Source organism: Notamacropus eugenii, chromosome 2, assembly GCF_028372415.1.
Source record: "Notamacropus eugenii isolate mMacEug1 chromosome 2, mMacEug1.pri_v2, whole genome shotgun sequence".
NCBI lineage: Eukaryota > Metazoa > Chordata > Mammalia > Diprotodontia > Macropodidae > Notamacropus > Notamacropus eugenii.
The window spans coordinates 186,650,575-186,673,772 of NC_092873.1; the positions used below are offsets into that span (position 1 = coordinate 186,650,575).

Sequence of the window (23,198 nt, forward strand, 5' to 3'; positions counted from 1 at the left end):
TGCAGGTCTTTAATTGCAGAGTGAACTGAATATAAATTTTGGGAAAATGGAATTTCATTTTGCTTATTAATATAACTGACATTAATCAATAAACATGGATTTGAACGGCTACTCTGTGTCAGGCACTGTGCTAATAATCATTGAGGATATGAGGACAGATGTGAAGTAGTCCTTGACCTCAAGGAGCCTTCTAATGGGAAAGGTCACATGAACACACATATAAGTATAGGGAGCAAACAAAGGAGAGAAAAAGCCATCTAGGATAAAAGCAATGTTGTTTTTCAGTCATTCAGTCATGTCTGACTCTTCTGATCTGTGAACCTTACTATCCATGGGGTTTTCTTGGCAAAGATCCTGGAGTGATTTTCCATTTCCTTCTCCAGCAGATTAAGGCAAGCAGAGGTTAAGGGACTTGCCCAGGGTCACACAGCTACTAAGGATCTGAGGCCACATTTGAACTCAGGTCTTCCTGAAGCTAGGCCAACCTATAAAGGAAGCCTGTAGTAAATGAAATGTTCTCAGATAGTGTTTCCAACCACAAATATCTTGCCCTCTGAGTATTATATAGTTGACCTTTTTTTTCTTCCCCTTTCCTGGAGGTAATAGGTCCACAGGTGTTAAACATTGCACACATTTTCTGAATACACTGATCAGTTGGGCTAACTCTCCCCTCCTTCCTGCAGGGTCCTCAGGCATCAGTCAGAAGAGGGACGCAGGGCAAAAGAGGGGAGAGTTGGGGTGGTGGAAGAGGTTAAGGGAAGGAAGGAATTGGGTGTGTGAGTGGAGAAAAGGGAAAGGGAAGGGGGTAAGAAGCAAGAGAATTTTGACCTGCTTGTGGCCACCTCTCCTGACCCCAGGGAACATTTTGGTTGCCTCAAGGTTGGTCCCTGTAAAAGCTAATCTTGTTTGAGAAAACTCACACCTCTCATCTTGGTCACATTCTGTGAGAAATAAAGGTAAACTGAGGCACACACATACAAAAAGAAGTGGAGCTGAGGAAAGAGAGAATCCTAGGAGTGGGAGACAAGTCAGTGCAAAGGAACATAAATGAGAAATGGGAGCACTATGTGAAGGGAACAATGAGCAGGCCAGCTCCATGGTCTAGAGAAGAGGAATGTGTGAGGGGCCAGACTGTGAAGAGCTTGTAAAGTCAAACAGAAGAGTTTATATTTGATCCTTAAGATAACAGGGAGCCACTGGAGTTTACTGATGAGGGGGACTATAGTCAGGATTGCACTTTAGGAAAACAAGTGGCTGGGTAGAGGATGGATTGCAGCGGGAAAAGGCCGGAGGCAGAGGAGAGCATTAGGCTCTTTTGATAGTCCAGGTGAGAGCTAAGGACAGCTTGAACTAAGCTGGTGGTTCTGAGTGAAGAGAAGGGGTAATACATGAGACATGCTGTGGAGACACAAATAACATTTATATATCCCTTCATTGTCTACAAAGCCCTGCATCTGAGCCTCACATCAGAGGTTAAGTACTTAAGGTAGTATTATCATTCCTGTTTTCTGGATGAGGAAAACAGATTCAGAAAGGTTAAGTGACAAACTGCTCCAAGTAAAAACATTTGTATAAAACCAAGCTTTAGGAGAAGTGCTAAAAGTTTGAAGTCCTCATTGGATTAATTACAAGTATCATATAGACTTTTTACTGAGTTTGGGACAATGCCATGTGGTTCCAGAACAAGTGCCAACAGAAATCAATGGAATATTTCCACATTTTCTGCTAAGAAAAAAATCCCATGAAAATCTGTGCTGATTAAAAAGATTATTTTTTGTTTTCTAAAAAAAAGATTCAGATATGATCACATCAACTAGAATTTTACAACATATTTTGCTTTTATGAAAATTTTCAATCTGCAATTATGCCTCCTGCCCTTATAATTGAAATTTAAAATAATGACAAGATCAAATCTTATATCTGAATTTCAGTATACTGTATAAATGGAGGGTATTGCTTGATCACTATGTTTAAAGTGAACGAAGAGCCAGAAAGCTGCTGAACTCAAAATACTACTTATTCCTATTTTTTGCAATTAGATATCTTAATTCTTTTCTGCAAATCATAATCAAATTCTCTAAATTTATATAATATCTATGATACTCATTTGTTTAAAATTTAAAACAGATTCAATTTATTTGTCTAAGGAACAGATAATCTGGAACCAAGGTATTATTCTATGTGGGAGAAAGAGTTCTGCAAAATTCAATTAAAACATTCATTTAACACCTAGTGTGTACAAGGAGGGGCAGTTAGATGGCTCAGTGGATAAAATACTGGGCCTGGAGTCAGGAAGACTTGAGGTTGAATCTGGCCTTAGACATTTATTAGCTATGTGACCTTGAGCAAGTCATTTAACCTCTGTCTGCATTTATCCTCTGGAGAAGGAAATGGCAAATCATTCCAGTATCCTTGCCAAGAAAACCTCATGGACAGCATAGTGCATGGGGTCATGAAGAGGCAGATATGACTGAACAATGCAAAGAACTGGCATTGTTGGTTGTCCCTGAAACCCTACAGGATGCTAGAGTAATTCAATGGATGCTAGGAACTGGGTCTTGAAGCGGAAATTCTGATAGGCAGACTACCTGTGGAACATTGTGTTCACTCTGAAGGGTCAGTTTCAGAAAGGCATTGATGAAACAGACTGAGTTCAGAGGAGGCTGAAACTATGTCATCTGGGTATCAGTGAAGGGGCTGGGAAAGTTCAGTTCAGAGAAGAGAAGAGCTGGGGAGGGGTGGAGGGAAAATATGAAAACTGTTTCCAAATATCTAAAGGGCTCTTGTAGGTGAAGGGGTCAGAACTACCTATTTCTTGATTTGTGTTTCCTTTCTCCTCCTCCTCTTTTCTTTTTGATGCTAGATCTCCCTATTTTGCCAAGGCTAGCAGTATAATGGCCACCGTACTTTCACTGATCCCAAAACTGATTGTTATCTGCTCTGTTTTTCTGAGTTGAACTAGTGCCCTTCATGATCGACAGCTTGGTGACCTTCTGCTCCCAGGAGCTCACCATATTTGTACTGGACCAAGTCTGGATCCCTGATCAGATTTAGCTCCTACTACAGCTCACAACTCTTACTGATTCATCAGCCTCAGTTGCCCCCAGTAGCAGGGATTGCAGATATGCACCAACATGCCTGGCCTGCTAGATGGTTTCCAAGATTACTTCCAGGTCTAAATTCATGACCCTGTCAATTAAAGCTAGGACCACAAGGAGCTAGAACAGCAAGAGATGCTAATAATGATCAAAAAAGATGTGGTTCTCTTGTGACAAGAAAAGAATTCTAGGGCTGAGGTATCTTCTTGAAAAATGAACATTTTAAAGAAAAGGATCAGGTGTGTTATGTGAATTGAAATTACATGCTCATGCATAAGCCTTTTCCTTAAGAAACAAAGCCAGCAGCAGGAGCAAGGAAGAGATGGTAAGTGATATGAAGTAAGAGAATATTTCTGAAAGACATCTGTATAAATGAGAAGGAACAGGCCTCAATAATGCATTAAAAAGGAAAAAAGGCTACAGAAGTATTCCAGTGTCCCTTTGGATGAATACTCTGATTAGGAAAATCATCAGCCTGAGGACAGAAAGGTATGAGGTGTCAACGGTGCCATTGTTTTAATCTTATAGAGACAACCATTTTTGAGCACAGATATCTACCCAGCTGCAGAAGTGAGAATGCCCTTAGGTTGTGGATTTAAGACTTGTTTGTTCAGATTACAGGATCATAGGATCCAGATTTAGAGAAGGGAAGGTCTCAGTGGTCATCGAAGTGCAACCTCTTCATTTTACACTCGAGAAAAGCAAGGCCCAGACCTGCCCAAGGTCACACAGGCAGTAAGTTGTAGAGCTAGGATTTGAATCCAGGATCAAATCCAGCACTCTAGGCAGAATAATGTTGAAAAATTGTTTCTAATAGATATATCTGTTAAATAGCCTTGGGAGGAAAAACATTATTCCAAGTTAAAGAACAGCACTATTTAAAAAAAAAATCACAACCGAAACACAGTTCAAGATCACAAGCTGAAGCACATTTTCATTCAGCAGGTTACTATTTCTTTATAAAAGAAACACATCACTGATTATACAACAAGACAAAAGAATATTCCATTCTCTGAGCAATATTAATATAGTCTGTGACTACACATAAATGCTAATTTATTCCTTTTAAAAATTATTACTAGGTTTCCTATACTACCAAAAGGGAATGTAACAAAGTTACCTACAGTGGTCAAACCTGGACTACAAAAATAAAGGCCTTCAACCGTGTTTGAACAGTATCTTCTAAACCTTATCAAGTCATGAAAGGAATAAAATCTCCGAGATAAAAGTATCTTATGCAATTTCTACAGAAGTAAGAGCTTCCACAGGGGGCACTATTGAGCCACGCACCAACAATCTTAAGAAGTTCAAGACTGGGAGAGTTGAATCAATGCTTTCTAAATTCTGTAATATGGTAAATTGTTCTTCATCTTTTGACTCTGACTATGAGCCAGAGAATAACTGAGATCTTTCACTGCGACAAAGAGACAAGTTAAAATGATGAAGAGAATTCACATAAGCCCCAATAACCCATGCTGTAGTCTCCTCGTCGCCTTTCTGCCTTCTGTGATTTCATTTTAAAGTTCAAACCACCCGACCACCTTGACTTTTCAGGAAAGGCCTTTGAAAGCATCGCCAAGGATCAATATCCTGTCTGGATGTGGTGAGGAGATGGACTGGAGCTTCCAGACACTTCTTAGTAATCATGTAAGGAAATGGCTTCCAATATAGGGACTCAACAAATGAGCTTTCTAAGAGACCAAGCTTCCTGAGATCACCACACTTTAGTAGCAGATAAGGATAGGCTACAACTATGAGTATTGCTATTTAAGTTCAGGAACCTAAACCTTGTTATTTATCAAAGAATGTTTTTTTCCCCTTTTAGCTTACTAAAGCACCTAGACCTAGTTCTCATTTCCTCCTATATTTTTCCTTTTCTCCTCTTTTTCTCAAAAATCTTAATTGTAAGGCCTTATGCTACTCCATTTTTTTTTTCTGAACATGTACTTAATAGCATTCCCTTCAGAGCTAGTCAAAACTATTTTTAAAGAACTTCACAGGTCACTTACTACTAGGGGGCATCCAGGCTCTCTTTGCTGCCCGGTGGGTTTCTGACACCACAGACTGGGAGTAATAATTGAATCCAGATATCCTACAGTGTAAAGCATTAACCCACAGAACCAGCCTTGGGGCACTTGGAGTTAGTTTTCCAGACTAAGATTCAAAAGACAATTCCAATGAAATTTTTGTTTCAATCAAGGTTGGGAAGAATTAGCTGCTAGGGTGAATGCAACAGGAAACCAAAGAGAAAACAAATTTGGTTACTGGGTTAAGACAAAATGTCACAAGCATACTGAACACAAAATGTAGCAAATCTTTGTTCAGAATCAAAAAATATCTTAATCTACAACCTACCTCACAACTGACTTGCTGACAATTTTCAGCTCTTTCACAAATATTTATGAGTCTACAGTGGGGGTCAAGTCACAAATCCGTGATTTGAAAGAGTAGGTAAAAGGATGTTTTTTCTCTTAATGTTATTCCTATGACCAGATAATTTCACATTTAATACTATGAACTAGGGATCAATAATTGTGGAATATATGTCTTTAAAAATCACTGGTATGGTTTCTGGTGGTTCTGTTTGAACAATCAGATGTTAGCGGTGTCAGTGTTTGAGGTTATCTGAAAGGGTAATGGAAGTGGAAATCATACAAGATATAGAAGTTTCAATGATACTACTCCTGGAGTTGGTATATATTTAATATTTTAATTTATGACTTGGTTGGAGGAATTTGAGAGCACATTCATCTACTGATACCATTGGGTTAAGATGTTAATCCCTCAGAGGATGAGAGGACAATTTAAAATAGTTGTAACAAATGAGAGAAGGAATAGAGACTAGATCTGTGATTTAAATGGTATGGGGAATTCTCAGGTAAGGAAATTTCCTCTACCAATCCAAGTGAGCATTTCTCTACAATTTACAGTCTTAAGAGCTGCGTAATGCACTTAGAGGTTAAGTGATTTGCAGAGGGTGACACAGCCAAAGTGTGTGATAGGTGGGATTTCAATCCCAGCTTTCCTGGTACTTTGGACAGCTCTTTAGCCATTATGCTGTCACTCTCTAAAAATTAGCGAAAGAACCTGTTAAAATAAGATGATGTTCCACAGACATAAATGAAAAGCTGTCTACCTAGAGGAAAGGAAGGCAAACCACATAGATTCTTGATGAGAAACAAATGACTAAAGGACCCCAGAAAAAAGACCTAACATAACAGTTGAGAGCTTCAGCTTACGAATTTAAGATTAAAATAAGAGTAGTTTTCTATCTGTAGTTTTGTGCAGAGTGTATTTTTGGTTTTAAAGAAAGCATACATAGTGCAGAACCTCTCCTGTTCCAGTCTCTGAAATAAGTTGGTCAATGATTATTTTTTCCTACCATCATTAATGTAATTTTGAAGCAATTTTGAATTCAGAGCAGTATTTCACATTCCCACTCCCAAATGGTTTTTAAAGAATCTAAAGGGAAAAACAACTTCAATGGGATGTCAAAGAATCTTAGAGTCAGGCAAGATTTTAGAGATATTTTAGTCCAACTACCTCATCTTACACACAAGGAAACTGAGACAGACATGAAGTGACTTGCCCAAGGCTCAGGAAAACCTGGTCTAATTTACTAAAACAAAGCAATGTTTTTGTTTGAATCTGTTATTATATGATCAAAGGATCATAGATTTAGTGCTGGGAGGGTTTTCATAGGCCAGGGTGGGAAATTTGCAGCTTCGAAGCCACAGATGGCCCCCTAGGTCCTTAGGTGCAGACCTTTGACCAAATCCCAACTTGAAGTTTGAATTTTGAAGAAATTTGGATTCAGTCAAGGGGATGTACTTGAGAATCTAGAGGGTCAGATGTGGTTTCAAGTTTCCCCACTCCTGTCATAGGCCATTCAATCTAGCTCCCTCTTTTTATAAATGAGGAAACTGAGGCACAAAGAGCAACTTGCCTAGGGTCATACAGTTAGTAAATGTATGAAGTGGGATTTGAAACCAGCCTGTTCTGACTCAATCAGTATTCTAGGAGCTAACCAGAATGGCAAGAAACTTTTTTGTTTTTTGACTCTTAATGAAAATGTAAAACTTCAAAATGGCCCAGAAAACCTAAAACTGCTTAACAATAAAAAAATGCTTTTCAAAAGTATTACTTAGGTTAAGGGTTGGAAAAACCTGGATAGAATGCTCTGTCCATGTTCCACCTACCTTCTTCTATCCTCTGATTCTCCATCTAAAGCTTTAATATTTAGATGCTGAAGGAGAACCTCAAGAGGAAAAGGAGGCCTGATTATTTAAAAATTTGACACTTTCAAAAAAAAATTAGAGTAAAAATGATAGTTCTCTAATTTTTCCTTTCTGCTTTGTAAAGTAATCTATTGCCTTTATACTGGCTTATGAATCCAGACACCTAGAATCTAATCTCAATTTTATCATTAAGCATGTGTCTCAGAGCAACTTAAATTATCAGGGCTTTAGCTCATCATCCACTAAATGCTTCTTTCCAAATCAGAGGGACATTCTGAAGTCTAGTAAGAAAATAGAAATTCCCAGATTAGAGGATGAGACATTAAAATGATGTTTAAAGAGACTACTGGGATATGCTTAAGCTTGGAGGAAAAAACAAAGATAATATGTGGAACATTTTCTGTGAGAATCTGTTAGGACAAGCTAAGATAATATTTCCTCGTGAAATAAAGGATCCAATCAAGATAAAGGTGAGGGGGAAAAGAAAACAACAGCAACATCTGGTTTCCAGACCAAACTGCAGCATCCTAATGGCTCTGTCTCTTCAGTTTCTCCCCATTTTAATCTGTTCTTCACATTGTTGCTAAAGTGATATTTAGGTTAGACCATGGCCCTACCTTGATCAACAGGGAACTCTGGTGGCTCCCTATTCCCTCTAGGGAATATATACCAACTCCTTTGTTAGCTCTAGGAGACCTGCAAAACCTTACTCTAACCTCCCTTTCCAGGATGATTACACATTAATTCTTTCCATGAACTCTACAGTCTGGCCGACCTGGCCCTCTAATTTCTTCATACGATATTTCAACTTCCATTTTCATTCTCTGAGAGCTGTTTCTTTATCATCTTCATTGATCAGAATTCCTAGCTTTCTTCAAACCTCAAGTCCTCCTCAATACCTTTCCTGATCCCCCTTGCCCTTGCCCAAATCCCTAGGAAATTATCTAATATCAGAAGAAAACTGGCCAGAGAAAAACTTTTAGTCAGTCATGGGAAAACTAGGAAGAGGTAAATAAGAAAAGGCTGAAGAATGGATGTCTGAATTTGTGTTTAAAAGGAATGGATACAATACACATCTCTGAAATTCCACTGGTGAATAAAAAGTTCTTTGAGGAAATTCCTGCTACCAAAGCTGATCTGCAATTGTTCTGCAAGGTCTAGTCTTAGAGAGCTACTTGGCACACTGAGAGAATAAATGACTTGCCCAAGGTCACATAGTCAGTAGTCTTAGAGGTGGGACTTGAACCCAGGTCTTCCTGACTCTATGTACAACCTATGATGCCTCTCAGACTTCTTTGTGGTGGGAAAATAATTTTAAATAGGTATTATCAGCATTTTATATAATAAAACATGTAAAGATTTAAAAAAAAGATTTATAAGGCTCTCTATGTAAAATATCTTCTGATCTCCATAATAATCCTATGAGGGAGTGATACAGGTAGGTACAACTATTACCCCTATTTTGCAGATTTCATAGCCAATAGGTATAGGAGATAGGATTCACACTCAAGTCTCCCTTAATTTAGTCTATTTTTTTTTCATGCCACCTTGCCTCATGAAATATTATATTGAACTAAACCTCCATATGGAAATAGTGCAAAACAAAACTTCTCTAAATTTTTGTTTTCACCAAAGTTTGCCACCCCCTTGATGGGGTACGGAGGAGTACAGAAGGGCCATATAAAGGTGGGATTTTAAAAGAAGGTCATTATAGCCAATTTGTATTACTGTACGTAATTAGTAGGGCTGCTTGAGGCACAACCCTAGGCACACAAACTACATACTTTTGGCCTGACAATACTTTGCCATAGCTGAAGATATAGAGCTGTATAGCTATGGAAAAAAAATGAGAATGGGGAGAATGTGTCTCTGTGAGATATATATTTAAACAAGCCATTTTGAATCTGTTAAAAAAATGAAAAGATCTAGAAAGTCGAACCATAGGTGCCATGTTTTGCCTGCAGTGGTAAAAATACCATCTGCCTCAGTCTTTTAGCAGTATGCTTATTTCAAGTAACAGTAGGCTAAACTACAGGCATACGCTAGTCTCCAGCTGGTGAAAATACACAGACGTTTGTAGATGTTTTTCAAAGCAAGAGTACTCAACATATTCGTTTTCCTCTAGACATATATATGTATATACATGTGCATGTATATACATATATATACGTGTATATATATATACCCATAGCAAACCAAGCATGAATTTGGCCTGACATGTTTTTTCCTTAGTCCGAGGGATTGCTTAGGATTCGATAGGTGGCGCTCTTCCCTCTAGGACAGGGCTAAATTAACACTACTCCAATATGGGCTAGAAGGTGATGCAAAGGAAGCTTGTTCAAAAGGCATTGAGAACCCAGGTCTTCAGGTCAGTTATTATAATTAAGATTCCCATAGTACTGTCTGTAAGAGTAGAAATGTTAGCAGCAGGTTTTTGGTCAAATTCAATTCCAGTAATTATACTGTGACTAATAAAACTTCCCCTATAGTTTAAACTGAGGAAGATACTCTTTGCTTTGCATTTAAAAACTCCTGGGTAGTGTTGTCATACACAATTAGACAGCTGCCTTTCCTTCCTCCCAGAGGTGGCTGCATTTCAGAAGTGGATGGAGTGATGCTTGCTTCATCTACCTTGCAGAAGTGTTGAGAGCCTTAATGAATTAATAGTTGTCAAGTGCTTTGATATCCTAGGATGAAAGGCACTATGAAAGTGCAAATCATTCATATCCAGGCTCTTTCTCTCTTTCTCTCAACATGAACTCAATTAAAAAGTAATTCAATTTCTGCTATAAGTGTCTGAGTAAAGACTACTGTTTTGCTGAATGTGACAGACATTTCCAAGATCCAGCTGAGATTCATTTTGAAATGATCACCCATCCTGATTCTGAGATAGGGAGAATTACACATACAGATACAGACACACACACATACACACATACACACACACACACACACACACACACACGTGTGTGTATACATAAGTACGTATATGTATGTATCAAATAAAACAAGAATAAAAATATTTTCAGTGGTTCTGTGAACTTATTGATTTGATTTTTTAAGATCAAAAGGGCTTTTGTTGAAATATTAAGTACCTGCAAACATACATTATTCACAGTACTAAAACTAAAGTGCTTTTGTTTCAATTCATGCAGTATACAGTCAAGTTTTCAAACATTTTCTTATAGATAAGATGTTCTTCAACCTATGGAGCATTATCAATCTAGGCCCTCTAATGACTTCAGGCCATGATATTTATTATCATCATCAGTGGAGAGATGGTGTGGTATAGTGGATAGAGGGAAGACTTTAGAGTCAGGAAACCTAGGTTTAAGCTCTGCTTTTGTCACATACTAGCTGTGTGAGGAAGGCAAGTTTTTTTACCTCTCAGTTCCCCAAAACGTCTCTTTAGACTAAAAGTTTCTGATCCAGCTTCTGACCCCAACATTCAACTGAAACTGCTTTCTTTAAAGTTACCAATGAGTTCTTGGTAAGAGAATCCAAGAAAATCTCATAGGAACAGAAAAGGCTAAATTCAATGGCCTTTGCAGCTTTTGACATTATCGATCACTCCCTTTCTCCTTGACACTCTCTCTGCTTTTGGTTTTTGTGACACTCCTTACTCCTCGTTCTCTTTCTACTCATCTGTTCTTATCTCAGTTTCCTTTGTTGGGTTTTCATTCATGTCATGTCTGTGAGCTTTGGAAGTTCCCAAGGTTCTGTTCTGGGCCTCCTGGTGATTTTATCAGCATCGAGGGATTCAACTATCATCTCTGCAGGTAATTCACAGATCCGTTTGGTACGGCCTAAGCTCTCTGCTGACCTCCATTCTTGCATCTCTAACTGCCTGTTAGACATCTTGACTGCATGTCTTGTAGACATCTTAAACTCAACTTTTCCAAAATTGACCACATTACTTTTCCTTTAAACCTTCCCTCTTCCTAAATTCCTTATTGCTGCCAAGGGTACCAGCATCCTCCCAGTCACCCAGGCTTCAGACTTGGGTTTCATCTTCAATTCCTCATTCTCTCTCATCCACATATCAAATCAGTTATCAAGTCTTGTCATTTATATTGTCTTACCAGCTCTCCACTCACACAGCTGCCACCCTGGTGGAGGCCCCCATTACTTCAAACCTGAACTTCTGAAACAGCCTTCTGCTTGGTCTCCCTTTCTCAAGTCTCTCCTCACTCCAGTCCACTTAGGTGCGACAAATATTTTTGTAAAGCACAATTCTGACCATGTTACTCTCACTATTTAATAAACTCCAGGGGCTTCCCATTACCTATAGGATCAAATACAAAAGCCTTGGTTTGGCTTTTGAAGCCTTTCATAACCTGACCTTTCTTCCTTTTATACTTTACTGCCCTCTACATACTCTACAATTCAATGACACTAACCTCCTTGCTGTCCCTTGAATAAGACACTCCATCCTTAATTTTCACTGTCTGTCCCTCATGCCTAAAGCGCTTTCTCTTCTCATCCCCATATCCTGGCCTCCCTGGCTTTCTTCAAATCTCAGCTAAAGTCATTTGTTCTGTAAGAAGTCTTTTGCAGTCCTTCTTAAATCCTAGTTTCTTTCCTCTGAAACTATCTCTACTTTATTCTGTACTGCTCCTATGTAGTTGTCTGCATGTTATCTCCCCCTGTCAGATTATGATTTCCTAGAAAGAAGAAACTCCTTTTTTTTTCTTTTGCTTTTCTTCGTGTCTCTAGTGCTCAGCACCATGCCTGGCAAAAAGCAGGTACTTAATGCATGCTTGTTGACTTGACTTACAACAATGGAAGATACACTAGGAGGCTTCTAACCTGATGATATCACAGATCTACAACAAACAAAAAAGTTACGGATTCAGTTATCACTTCTCTGTAGATCACTCTTAGATCCATATACATAGCTCCAGTCCCACATCACCAACAAATACAAAGGACAGAAGTCCTCCTAGGCTTTCAAAAAGAACTTATTATCTTTTCCTGTAAATCCATCCTTCCTTCTAACCTCTTTATTTAAGTTTAGGACACTACCATTCTTCCAGTCATCCAAGTCTGCAATCGAGGAATCATCTTTGACTCCTTTTAAAAGTTTATGCTTTTAAAATTCTGTCCTTAACAAACACCAAATAATATGGGTCCTTCCCTATTCATAGTAGAACAGAAAAAAGATTAATGGCTAAAACTGCCAATCTCTATTATGAATATTATTTTATATGAATATTATTTTTATTTTAAAATGTAGAATCAATTTAACGTGGAACTTTTCAAGGCTGTCTTGCTAGTTTTTGATTATTTTTGGCCTTTCCTTTGTTCTCTTCTGTGCCGTTTAAAAAATGCTTTAATGGGCCTCCTTTCTTTTCAATTTTTTTTTTGTTTTGGTTCCCCATCCTTATTCTTCCTCTCCTTTCCACCCTTCTCCCCAGGAAAAAAGAAAATTCTTGTAACCAATATGCATGGTCTAGCAAAACAAATCCCCTCATTCTTCAGTGTCTAGAGTCCATTGCCTCTCTCAGGAGGGTCATCTCTGACTCTTCATTTCCCTCCTCCCTTTGGCAGTTGCCAAGTCTTGCTGATCTGACCTCCACAACATTTCACATCTACCCATTTTTCTCTGCTCACATCAGTATCCTAGTTTTTGCCTATATTACCTCTCACTTGGGGTGTACAACAGCTTTCTAACTGAACTCTATTCTCCTAGCATTTAATACCATGCCTTCTATACAGTAGAACTTAATATTTATTCAATTGAACATAGTTAATGTTACAGAACTGATAAAACACAATTTTAGCTACAATTTCTTTTTTCATTATCACAAACATGTATTTAGCACATATAGCACGTAGTTTTGTGACAGTTGCTGGGAATGCAAAGAGATATGAGCCTCTAAAAAGATCTAGGGATCCATGTGGCTCAGTGGAACAGAGTATAGTACTTGGAGTCAAGAAGTCCTGAATTTGAATACTACCTTAGATACTTACTATCAGTGTGACCCAGAGCAAACCACTTCACTTTGTTTTCCTTATCTGCAAAATGTTGATAATAGTATGTTGTTGTGAGGATCAAATGAGCTAACATACGTGAGGGATTTTACAAATTTTAAAGTACCATATAAATATTGGATATTATTATTAGTTAAGGAAACATGCCGTCTATATAAAATGGTCATCTTAAAAAATTCAACAACACTTATCAGGATTAGTGGGATATGAAGCTAGAAAAGTAGGCAAAGAGCACTAAAGAACCTGGAATTTGTTTAGTAGACAATAGAGAGCTTTGATTTTCTTTTCTTTAAAAAGAAAGCATAGAAATTACATGATCCTTAAAAGAGAAGTGATCACCTTTGCCACTGGTCTATTCTAAACCTTCCTCTTTCTGCTGAGGGCACTCACCCAGGCTGAAAGTTTTGTAGTCATCATTGACTGATCTCTTTTTTCCTCAAGTTAACTCTCTGAATTGGCTGACAAATCTTGTCAATTGTACCTTCCTATATCTCTTCTTCCTCTTGCCCCTTCTCACCATTCACATGGCCAACATTTTATTTGATGCCCTCATCTCCTCTTGCCTAGAATACTGTAATAGTTCCTTGACTGGTCTCCTTGCTTCTCACCTCTCCTTTCTCCAACCTATCCTTTACAGAGTATACAAAATAATCTGTTTGAGGCACATATCTGAAGTCATTCCTATGCTTAAAAAAGTTTTAATAGTTCCATACTACTGCTACTTTAACATACATATTCAGTCAGTCCAGTGTTTAAAGTGCTTTAGAAAGGTAAGTTCTAAGCTACCTTTCCAACTTTCTGTGATCCTATTTATTATACTATATCATTCTACACTCTACATTCCAGATGAACTGGAGTGCTAGTTGTTCCTCAAACTCAACAAACCACCCCTTGTATCTATTCAATTGCACAAGCCATCCCCAGCACCTGGAAATGCACTCTCCTTCTCAGCCTTGCTTTTTTTAAATTAAAAAAAAATTTTTTTTCAGTTAACAAGCACTCCTTTTATCTCACTTTCACTCCTTCTACCCTGAAAAAGAACAACAAAACCCTTATTAAAATATTCATAATTAAATAAAACAAATTTCTATATTTTTCATGTCCAAAAATGTCTTATTGCATATTTGATCCAACACCACTCTGTCAGGAGGTGGATGGCATTCTAAATCATGAGTCCTCTGGAATCATGGTTGGCAACTAGATTGCTTAGAGTTCTTAAATCCTTTAAAATGTTCATTTTTACAATGTTGCTGCTTTTATAGTAAAAATTATTCTCCTGACTCTGCCTACTTCACTCTGCATAATTTCATACAAATCTTTACGGGTTTCTCTGAAACTGTCCCTTTTGTCATTTCTTACAGGGGAATAGTATTCCATTATAGTCATAAACCATAATTTGTTTGGTCATTACCCTACTGATGGGCACCCCCTTAGTTTTCAGTTCTTTTCATCACAAAAAAAACTATTATAATATCTTTGTATACATAAAGCCTTTCCTTCTTTATTTAATGTCTTTATAGGGCTTCTGGTGGTAATGCTGAGTCAAAAGGTATGCACAATTTGGTGATGGTTTAGGACCAGCCCTGCCTTTCAAAACATTCTCCTTCTTTCAAGTCTCAGTTCAGGTACTGATGGCCCTTCATGATGCTTTTTTCTAACTGCTCTAGGAGAATGTAAACTGTCTTCTAGTACAGAGAGTTTGGGGCTTTGCATTCCCAGTGTCTTGTACATCAGCACTTTTATTTCTCTAAGAATGATTGATTACCATAGAATCCTAGAACGTTACAGCTGTAGGAGATCTTAGAAATCACCTAATCCATTCCTCTTATTTAACTGGAGAATAGTCTCAGAGAAATGAATTGACTTGTACAAGGTCAAACAGACTATCCAAATGACATATGCTTTCTGACTGTTCTAGAACTCCTGTAATACAGACCTGAATCTCATTGAATCTCTAAGGACATCTCAAAATCAATGGCTCATCACCACTCTTCTTTCCAATACTCTCATGTGTGCAACATGCTCTCCAAAATGGTTCAGAGAAATGCTTACATCCTAATATCATTCATTCATTAATAATCCAATACTAAATCACAACATTTCTTCCTTTACAATATCATTGATGGTTGTCATCTATGTGTTTCCTGTCAAATTATTCCTTCTTCCATCCTAATATATATCACTATTCAAATATTCAACAATGGTTCCTCACTGCTTTCTGAATAAAGAAAAAAATTCTGAGAATACATTGTAAGGTCCCTCTAGCTAATCCAAATTACTTATATCACTTTCCTTTACCTTCTCACTTTTCCTCCCATCTAGTTTTCCTCTTTCTAGTTTTTGGTTTCTTTGTACTTACAACTTCTTACATATATAACCACACACCCTTTAAAAAATGGTGTCAATTATGTTTCCACCTCTCTTAATGGCTTTTGGAGTCATACTACCATGAAGTCTTTCTTAATTAAAGAGTGGGAATAATTTTTCTTGATTGTGTTGCATCAGCACAAAAAAAAAAAAACAACTTGAAATTCCAAAAACAATGTATATCATCATGTAGGCCTTTATTTTTGTTGGTACATAATTTGCTATTTGCTTTCTGTGTGCACCTGGGTGAAACACTTGGAGCTGCTATGAAGTTGGGACTTCTCACTTCTCCCTAGTCTCTGATGATACAGAGCAAAGGCCCTCCAGATCGATGTATAAACAAACCATGTTCCTATCACTTCTCTCTGGGAAAGGAACTACCCAGTTCCTTCATTCATTCCTTGACGCATTCACTGGACAACCATTTTGAGTACCTGCTTCTGTGTGAAGCACTGTGCTTGGAGAAAGACAAGGAAAATTAATATGGTCCCTGTCTTCATGGAACTTACCATCATGTACAAATACACAACATAACCTATGGTAAATGCCAGTTTTCCACAACCGAAACGTTATGTTTTTATACCAGTGAAACCTCTTTTTTCTTTAAAAATTTTTATTACTGTTATGAATTTTACAAAAATAAATATTTTCTTATATGAAGAACAGAAAAAAGGAATCTATCAGAAAACAGGAATCTTTACTATACACAATTTGATTTTTATATTATTTTAAATTTAACGTGGTAGCCCTACACTGCCCTGCTTATCTATGTTCCCTCTGAACTTCCTTCTACTCTCTTGTCTGTATTTTTATAATATTTATTGACACTCTTTTCTTCCCTATATTCTTTGGCATTACTATCCCTCCACTTCTTCACCCTTTACAACTCCTCCCCAATGGGAAAAAAAAAAGCCTTCTCTTGTAATAAATAAGAATAGTCAAGCAAATCCACACATTGGTTGTGCTTAAAAATATACGTCTGATTCTGCATCTCTAGTCTATCATCTCTCCGAAAGGAGGTAAGAAACACAATTCCTTGTATGTTGTGGTCTGTTTTCACCTGTGAATACCTTGAAGACAGAGATTCTGTCATTTAAACTATCCTTTATGGTGTCACCTCTGCACACTCTCTGATGATGATGACAAAAAGGGCAGCACTGTACAGACAGAGAACTCTGGACTGGAGGGGTCTGGAGATCACCATGACAGAGACCTCCAGCTGGACAACCTGTCACATGGGTAAGCACGGCAAGTTGTTCCTATATAAATGTAAAGTATTATTACTACCATTATTATTATTAAAAGAAAAGGTATCTTAAGTTGTAGGCAATATTAATGTTTCTGATAATGTTCAGTGGTCTTATATAAATTAACATGTTAATGTATGAAAAAAGAATGAAAAAAGCACTTTTAAAATGCTTTACTATGTGCCAAGCCCTAAACAGAAAATCTCTTAATCTTTGATCATGATTCTCTTCCCACATTTCAAAGTTAAGTATGATCAATAATTCAATCTCCCTTCATATATAGATTATATGTTTATATATATATATACAGAGACAAATATCCATATGTAAAATTCACTTACCTTTGAATAATTTAAGCTCCCTTTTTCTTGAGCCTTAAATGAAAAAAAAACATGAATTAAAATTTTGAATAATAGATCATCAAAAACTATGAAGCATACCAAGGAACAGAGAAGCTCAACTACCCACTTAAAAAAATGTTAAAATGGATTATTTTAGAAATCTAATTATTTTCTTGAGGATTTAGAACCAAACACAGTATCTGGGTTAAATGCTTCTAGACTAGAGGATCACCACAGGAGGTTATAGACACAGTTTAGATAACTTAACCATTTTCTAGCATATAATACACATCAACAGCCTCATAGAAAAACTGAAGTATCCACTTCTGTGTTTATTAAAGTCAGCAGTTATATTCATTTGGCACCTGTAATTCAGTCCAGAACAACTTGTTCACAACTCAGGCTTCAAAGGAATGTTTTGGAATGGATTTTCACATTGTACAGACTGAGCTTTTGCTCCACCTTCGGCTAAATCATTAATCTGCAGGGATCAAGAGCATCCCCCAGCTCTGCCACCTTTCTCTTTTGTCATAAGAATGACAAATACTTAGCTGGTACGTCAGTGTTTTTGGAGCTCAACTATGAAGTCTGAAGTGTTTTGGTTTAGTCATCTGTAAGTTATTTGTAAACCTCAAGCATTAGCATTCTAAGCTCTCTCCTTCTCTAGTCATTCTCTCCAACACTGCTAATACTTTGTTCTATAAAATACCACTACAAAAATAACTAATGATAATACATTTCCATCCATTCACAATTACCTTTTAAAAGTTCTAAAAGCAGAGAACGAAAGCAAACATTTGGGCATGGCACGGATCATCAACATCTTAACTTACACTGACTCTAAACACGCAAAGGTGTCTTTTACTGTTGGTTGAATCTTACCTGAAAGAGATTCTTTACTTTCCATGCTACAATTAAGATTTTGATTCTATATAGACATTTGCCCCATGGGGCTATTAAAAAGTTTCATGAGGAATAAAACCACAGATACCAAAAACAATTTGCAGTTTTTGCTAAGAAAACAGTGAAAAAACATTAGTAAATTTTGAAACATGAATTGATAATTTTATCATAACTTGGGGAAAAGTATGAAAGAATATAATTAAATGCTTCTCAAGATTTTAGCAACATAAAAGACTGGTGCCAGTTGATATCTGCTCGGTTGACAATGGAATATCTGATACAAATGTTGTTTTCGCAGCAAGTTTTTACAACTGATGGGCAGAAAGTAAACTGGAAAACTGATTCAAATGAAGACAGATAACCCTGAAAAGTGATATCATTTCTTCTAATAATTAACTTGGACACCTTAAGAATCTTCTATTCTTATAAGTGTGGGTACTCTACCACTAAAGATTGTAAGAATCTCTGTGACTGAAAAATTCACCACTTCCTGACCAATCTGATGACAATCCTCTCTGAAAATAGCAAGGGCCAGACCTCATGTGACAATCCTTCCTATACACTTTCCATCTTGAGAAAACTTGACCACTGCTATTACCTTTAAGAACCCAGAGTTTTTCTTATACCATATGAGGTATGAGAGGAGAACTCTTGCAGAGGTTACTCTATCTTCTAACATACATTCTTATAAAAGAGGTAACTTTTCTTTTTTTGCTGGGCAAGTGGAAGAGGATACAGCTTAGATGATTTTTACATGGTTTTTTAGGGGCAGCTAGGTGGTGCAGTGGATAGAGCACCAGTGCAGGAATCAGGAGGACCTGAGTTCAAATTTCACCTCAAACACTTGACACTCACTAGCTATGTCACCTTGGGCAAGTCACTTAAACCCAAATGCCTCATCCTGGGTCATCTCCAGTCATCCTGATGAATATCTGGTCATTGGATTCAGATGGCTCTGGAGGAGAAGTGAGGTTGGTGACTTGCACAGCCCTCCTTCACTCAAGTGTAAGTCATGTCATTATTTCTCTGATGGCATGGTCTTCTTTGGCAACGAAGGATGAACACACACATGGTTTTTTAAGACAGAACTCACAAAACTCCAAATACATTTGTGGGTCAGAAACTCACTTTTTTCTAATTTAAAGAATGATTCATTTTTTACATATTAATAACATACTATATATAAATGAGAAAGAACTAAATAAGCTGAGAATAGAGAGTAAAGATCACAGCTAAACTACTTCCATTTAAGATTTCTTGAAATAGGATGTCTAGGCTTTTTTTTTTTTTTTGGTCACGGAATTCAGATAGTTCAATGATTCTTAATTTTTTTCTCTTGGATCTGTTTTCTAGGTCAGCTGTTTTTGCTATGAGATACCTTATATTTTCTTTGATTTTTTTTTTTAAGCCTTTTGACTTTGTTTTAATATTTCTTGATGTCTCATGGTATAACTGGCTTCTATTTGATCCACTCTAATTTTAAGAGAGTTTGATGCTTGGACAAATTTTATATCTTTTCTCCCAAGAGATTCTCAGTTCGTTCTTGCTTCATCTCTTTCAGGAATTCTATTTGAGTTTATGTGCACGCTGTGTTTTTCACTAAGATGCTGCCTGTAGATGTTTTAGAGTCACCCTCTTCTTTTGCATCCCTGTCTTCAGGATGACTGCCTCGACAATGGCTTATTATGTTGGAGTTCTTCCTTTGTTTGCCCATTTTTCCAGCCAGCTTCTTGACTTCAGACTCGCAGCTAGGGCTGCCCTTTGCCACATCTCTGAAAGGAAAGTCTGTTGCTGCTTTCTTGGATTATTGAATGTTATGTTATTCCAGATCTAAAGGACAGCCTGTGGACTTGTAAGCTTTCAGTGCTCCCTAAGTGGTCTGATCTAGGGCAAATTTAGATTGCTACCCTCTGAAAATTCCTGACATGGGTTTGGGTCTATGCAGGAGTATACTGCTGCTAGACTCTACCCCTATGATCCAGCTAGAAAGTTCTGTTGGTTCAGTGGCAGAATTGTAAGTTCCTCTTTGGTTTGGGATTCCTATCTTCGTTATTCCTCTGAAAGCTGGGCTAGATGCTGGAACTAAGATCCCATTCTGCTCCTGGGTTCTGAGCCACACCACTAATGCCACTTGCTTTTGAACTTTCTTTTTTCTGGGGTCTGTCTCCTAGGGTCTACCTACCTGTGAACTGCACAGGGGGTACCCTGCTGCTCAGCCTCTCCCTGGGTGTTAGAGTGCTCTAAGGACTCTAAGGGATACAATATGCTCTTGGCCCAATCCTATCCCCAGGATCTGCAGACCTGTCTCCCCATGCTGAGTTGGGCTGGACAAATGACTCACTGTGACTTTTTCTCCATTAGGACTTAGTCTGGGGCATTTTCTGGATCTATCTGGAGGAGAGTTTGCTGTATGGATTCCTACCATACCAGACATGTCCCTAATCTCTGCCTTTCTAGCCACGCTGTCCCTCCTGCATTCCGTAATCCAGAAACACTGGCTTTCTCTCCATCTTAACACAACACTTACTCTTCCATCTCAATCCTGGACCTCATTTCTGCCTCATGGACTTCCTCTTTCCTTTAAGACACCATCTTTTGTGCCAAGCCTTTTTTGATTTCCCCGGACTGCTAGTGCACTCCCCATGGGTTTGTACTTATCTCTATGTATCTTGTCTTCTCCATTAAAGCATAATGTCCTTGTGAGCAAGGATTGTTGTATCCTTTGTATTTGCATTCCCAGTGCCTAGCAGAAAATCTCATACACACTAAGTGTTTCATACTTATTGACTGTTATTATTAATTTTAGTTGTTGAATATGAGAAAGCTGGGTAATAAAGTAGAAAGAGTCCCAAACCAGGACATAGGACACCTGGCTTTCCATCTTCCTCTGCCACTCTTTATTTGTGATCTTGCGCAAGTTTCTTCACCTGGGAAGACTTGTGTGAACTAATTTGGAATTAAGTGAGTAGAACCAGGAGAATAATTATACTATAGTATCAATATTATAAAAATGAAAATTCCAAGATTTAAAAATCCTAATCAATCCAGAATAATAATGAAGAATGCTGTCCACCTCACTACACAGAGGTGATGAATTAATATGCAGAATAAGACATACATTTTTGAACCTTGTCAAAGTGTGAATTTGTTTTGCTCAACTCTGCTTATTTGTTACTATGGTTTGTATTTTTTTTCCACTGAGGAGGGATGGGTGGAAGAAAAATGCTTAATAATTACACTTTTTTTTTTAAACACAAGAAAGCTATTTTTTTTTTTGCTGGGTCTCAGTTGCCTCACTTTTAAAATTAAGGGGTTGATTTATATGTTCTCTGAAGTCTCTTTAAGCTCTAGAATTCTATTTGGACTAGGGTTATTTTAGTGACCAAAGGAGAATAACTAAATAAGCTCTCTAAGCTTTAAAGAGGATAAAATGCTCTATTTTTCTACTTTCATGACATCTGCCAGACATCATGTATTTCTAGAAAAAGAAGATATATTAAAAATAACTTTCTCACTGGGGCTCAAAATAGGGGGATATTAAATAAATGCAAAACAGGAGGGCATTTAAACAGCCAGCAGTCTTAAGCTGCTTCATGCTACACTGTGCATCTACAGAAGCAACTTTAAATTTCAGTCTACACAGAGACTCCCTGGAGGCTTCATTACAAGGGTCTTTTAAAGGGGCTCAGCCATCTTTTGGGCCCTTGCTGGAATGCCTCTTGCCAACTGAGGTCATGGGAAACACAAGTAATTTTTTTTATCAATCTGTAGTGGTTCACAGAGAATGTGTGGTTGGAACCCTACATTATCTTGAAAAATGTGAAAGTCGACAAGATAGCATACCAGTGTTCATAACTCTGCAGACTGCTCTCAAGTAGCTGCAGTCAGCAATGTAAAATAATATTCTGTACAAACAGAAAAAAAAGCTGGTGCTTTTGACTGAGAGGATGTATAAAGGGATTAATTCCAAAGGTTTATATACCTAGTCTCTATAGACCAAAAGGAGATCCCATTTTGGTAAGTAATGGACATACAATGTGGTCTTTTACTTTAAAAAACAAATGCTGTTTTATGTCTGGTAACAAAGAGGAATTGGGTAACATAAATGAACTGTCTCCAATTTCCAACTGTTGTTATCTAGACTGGTGAAGGTTTGTTCTAAAAGCAGGAAAGCAATATTCCATAATATAGAGTGAGCTGAGAAACTGATCATCTTCTAGCTAATCTGACAGTCAGATTCCTGAATAAAAGTGACATATATACACACACACACACGTGTGTGTGTGTGTATTTTTCCCCCTTCCTAGAAGATCTTCATTCCTATGGGTTTTCTTCCTACATATTGGCAAAAATTTCTTTTAGGTAAAAAAAGTCTTAGCTATAATGAACAATCTGTGCATCAGCAATGGTGTTGAAAGATTTTTTTTTTTAAAGGAAGAATTTTGGTACTTTAAGAAACTGCATGGAGGTGTCTAAAGGGGAAGGAAGTGCCAAATGCATCCAGGAAAGGCTTTCCTGTAGAACTCCTATATGGGGTAAAATTCTTAGGTCAAAGTCCTATTAAAAGGCAATGCTAAGCCTGGTAGGACTAAAATTAGAGCAGCCAGCTGTGTTTTGGTTTGGAGGCTTATGTCATTACCCACTGCTGATGTGATCAGGTAACTAGTACAGAGATTACCAGAATATAAAGGAATACTCCTCTGCTGAAGGGCTTTTAAGCCTCCTCTTCCACTTCTGACAACCAATAAGAGTCCAGGGAAGACCAGGGCCAAAGAGCACAATGCTGGAATAGGCTTGTTATACTGTAATGCTGATTAAATGGTTTTAACATATCCCTCCCTAAGGGAAGCTAATCAATTTTTTGAAATTGTGAAATTGGCTCATTGCCTTATTGGTTAACTTTTCAGCATTCACTTTTCCTGAGGCTCAATTAAGGAGGAGTAAGCGGGGAGAGGTGGAAGAGATTTCTGAGCCAAAGAGTAATAGGGCCTTCTGGTCTATACATAGCAA

At 37.6% G+C, this 23,198-nt stretch overlaps 1 protein-coding gene across 1 annotated transcript in view; it reads right to left on the bottom strand.

Moving 5' to 3' along the window:
* PDSS2 (decaprenyl diphosphate synthase subunit 2) overlaps positions 1 to 23,198 on the bottom strand; it is a 284,652-nt gene that overhangs the window by 22,249 nt on the left and 239,205 nt on the right. Inside the window, exon 7 of the mRNA XM_072642982.1 lies at positions 17,286 to 17,318. Within this exon, the coding sequence (XP_072499083.1) occupies positions 17,286 to 17,318 (33 nt within the window). The remainder of the gene's footprint in view (positions 1 to 17,285; positions 17,319 to 23,198) is intronic.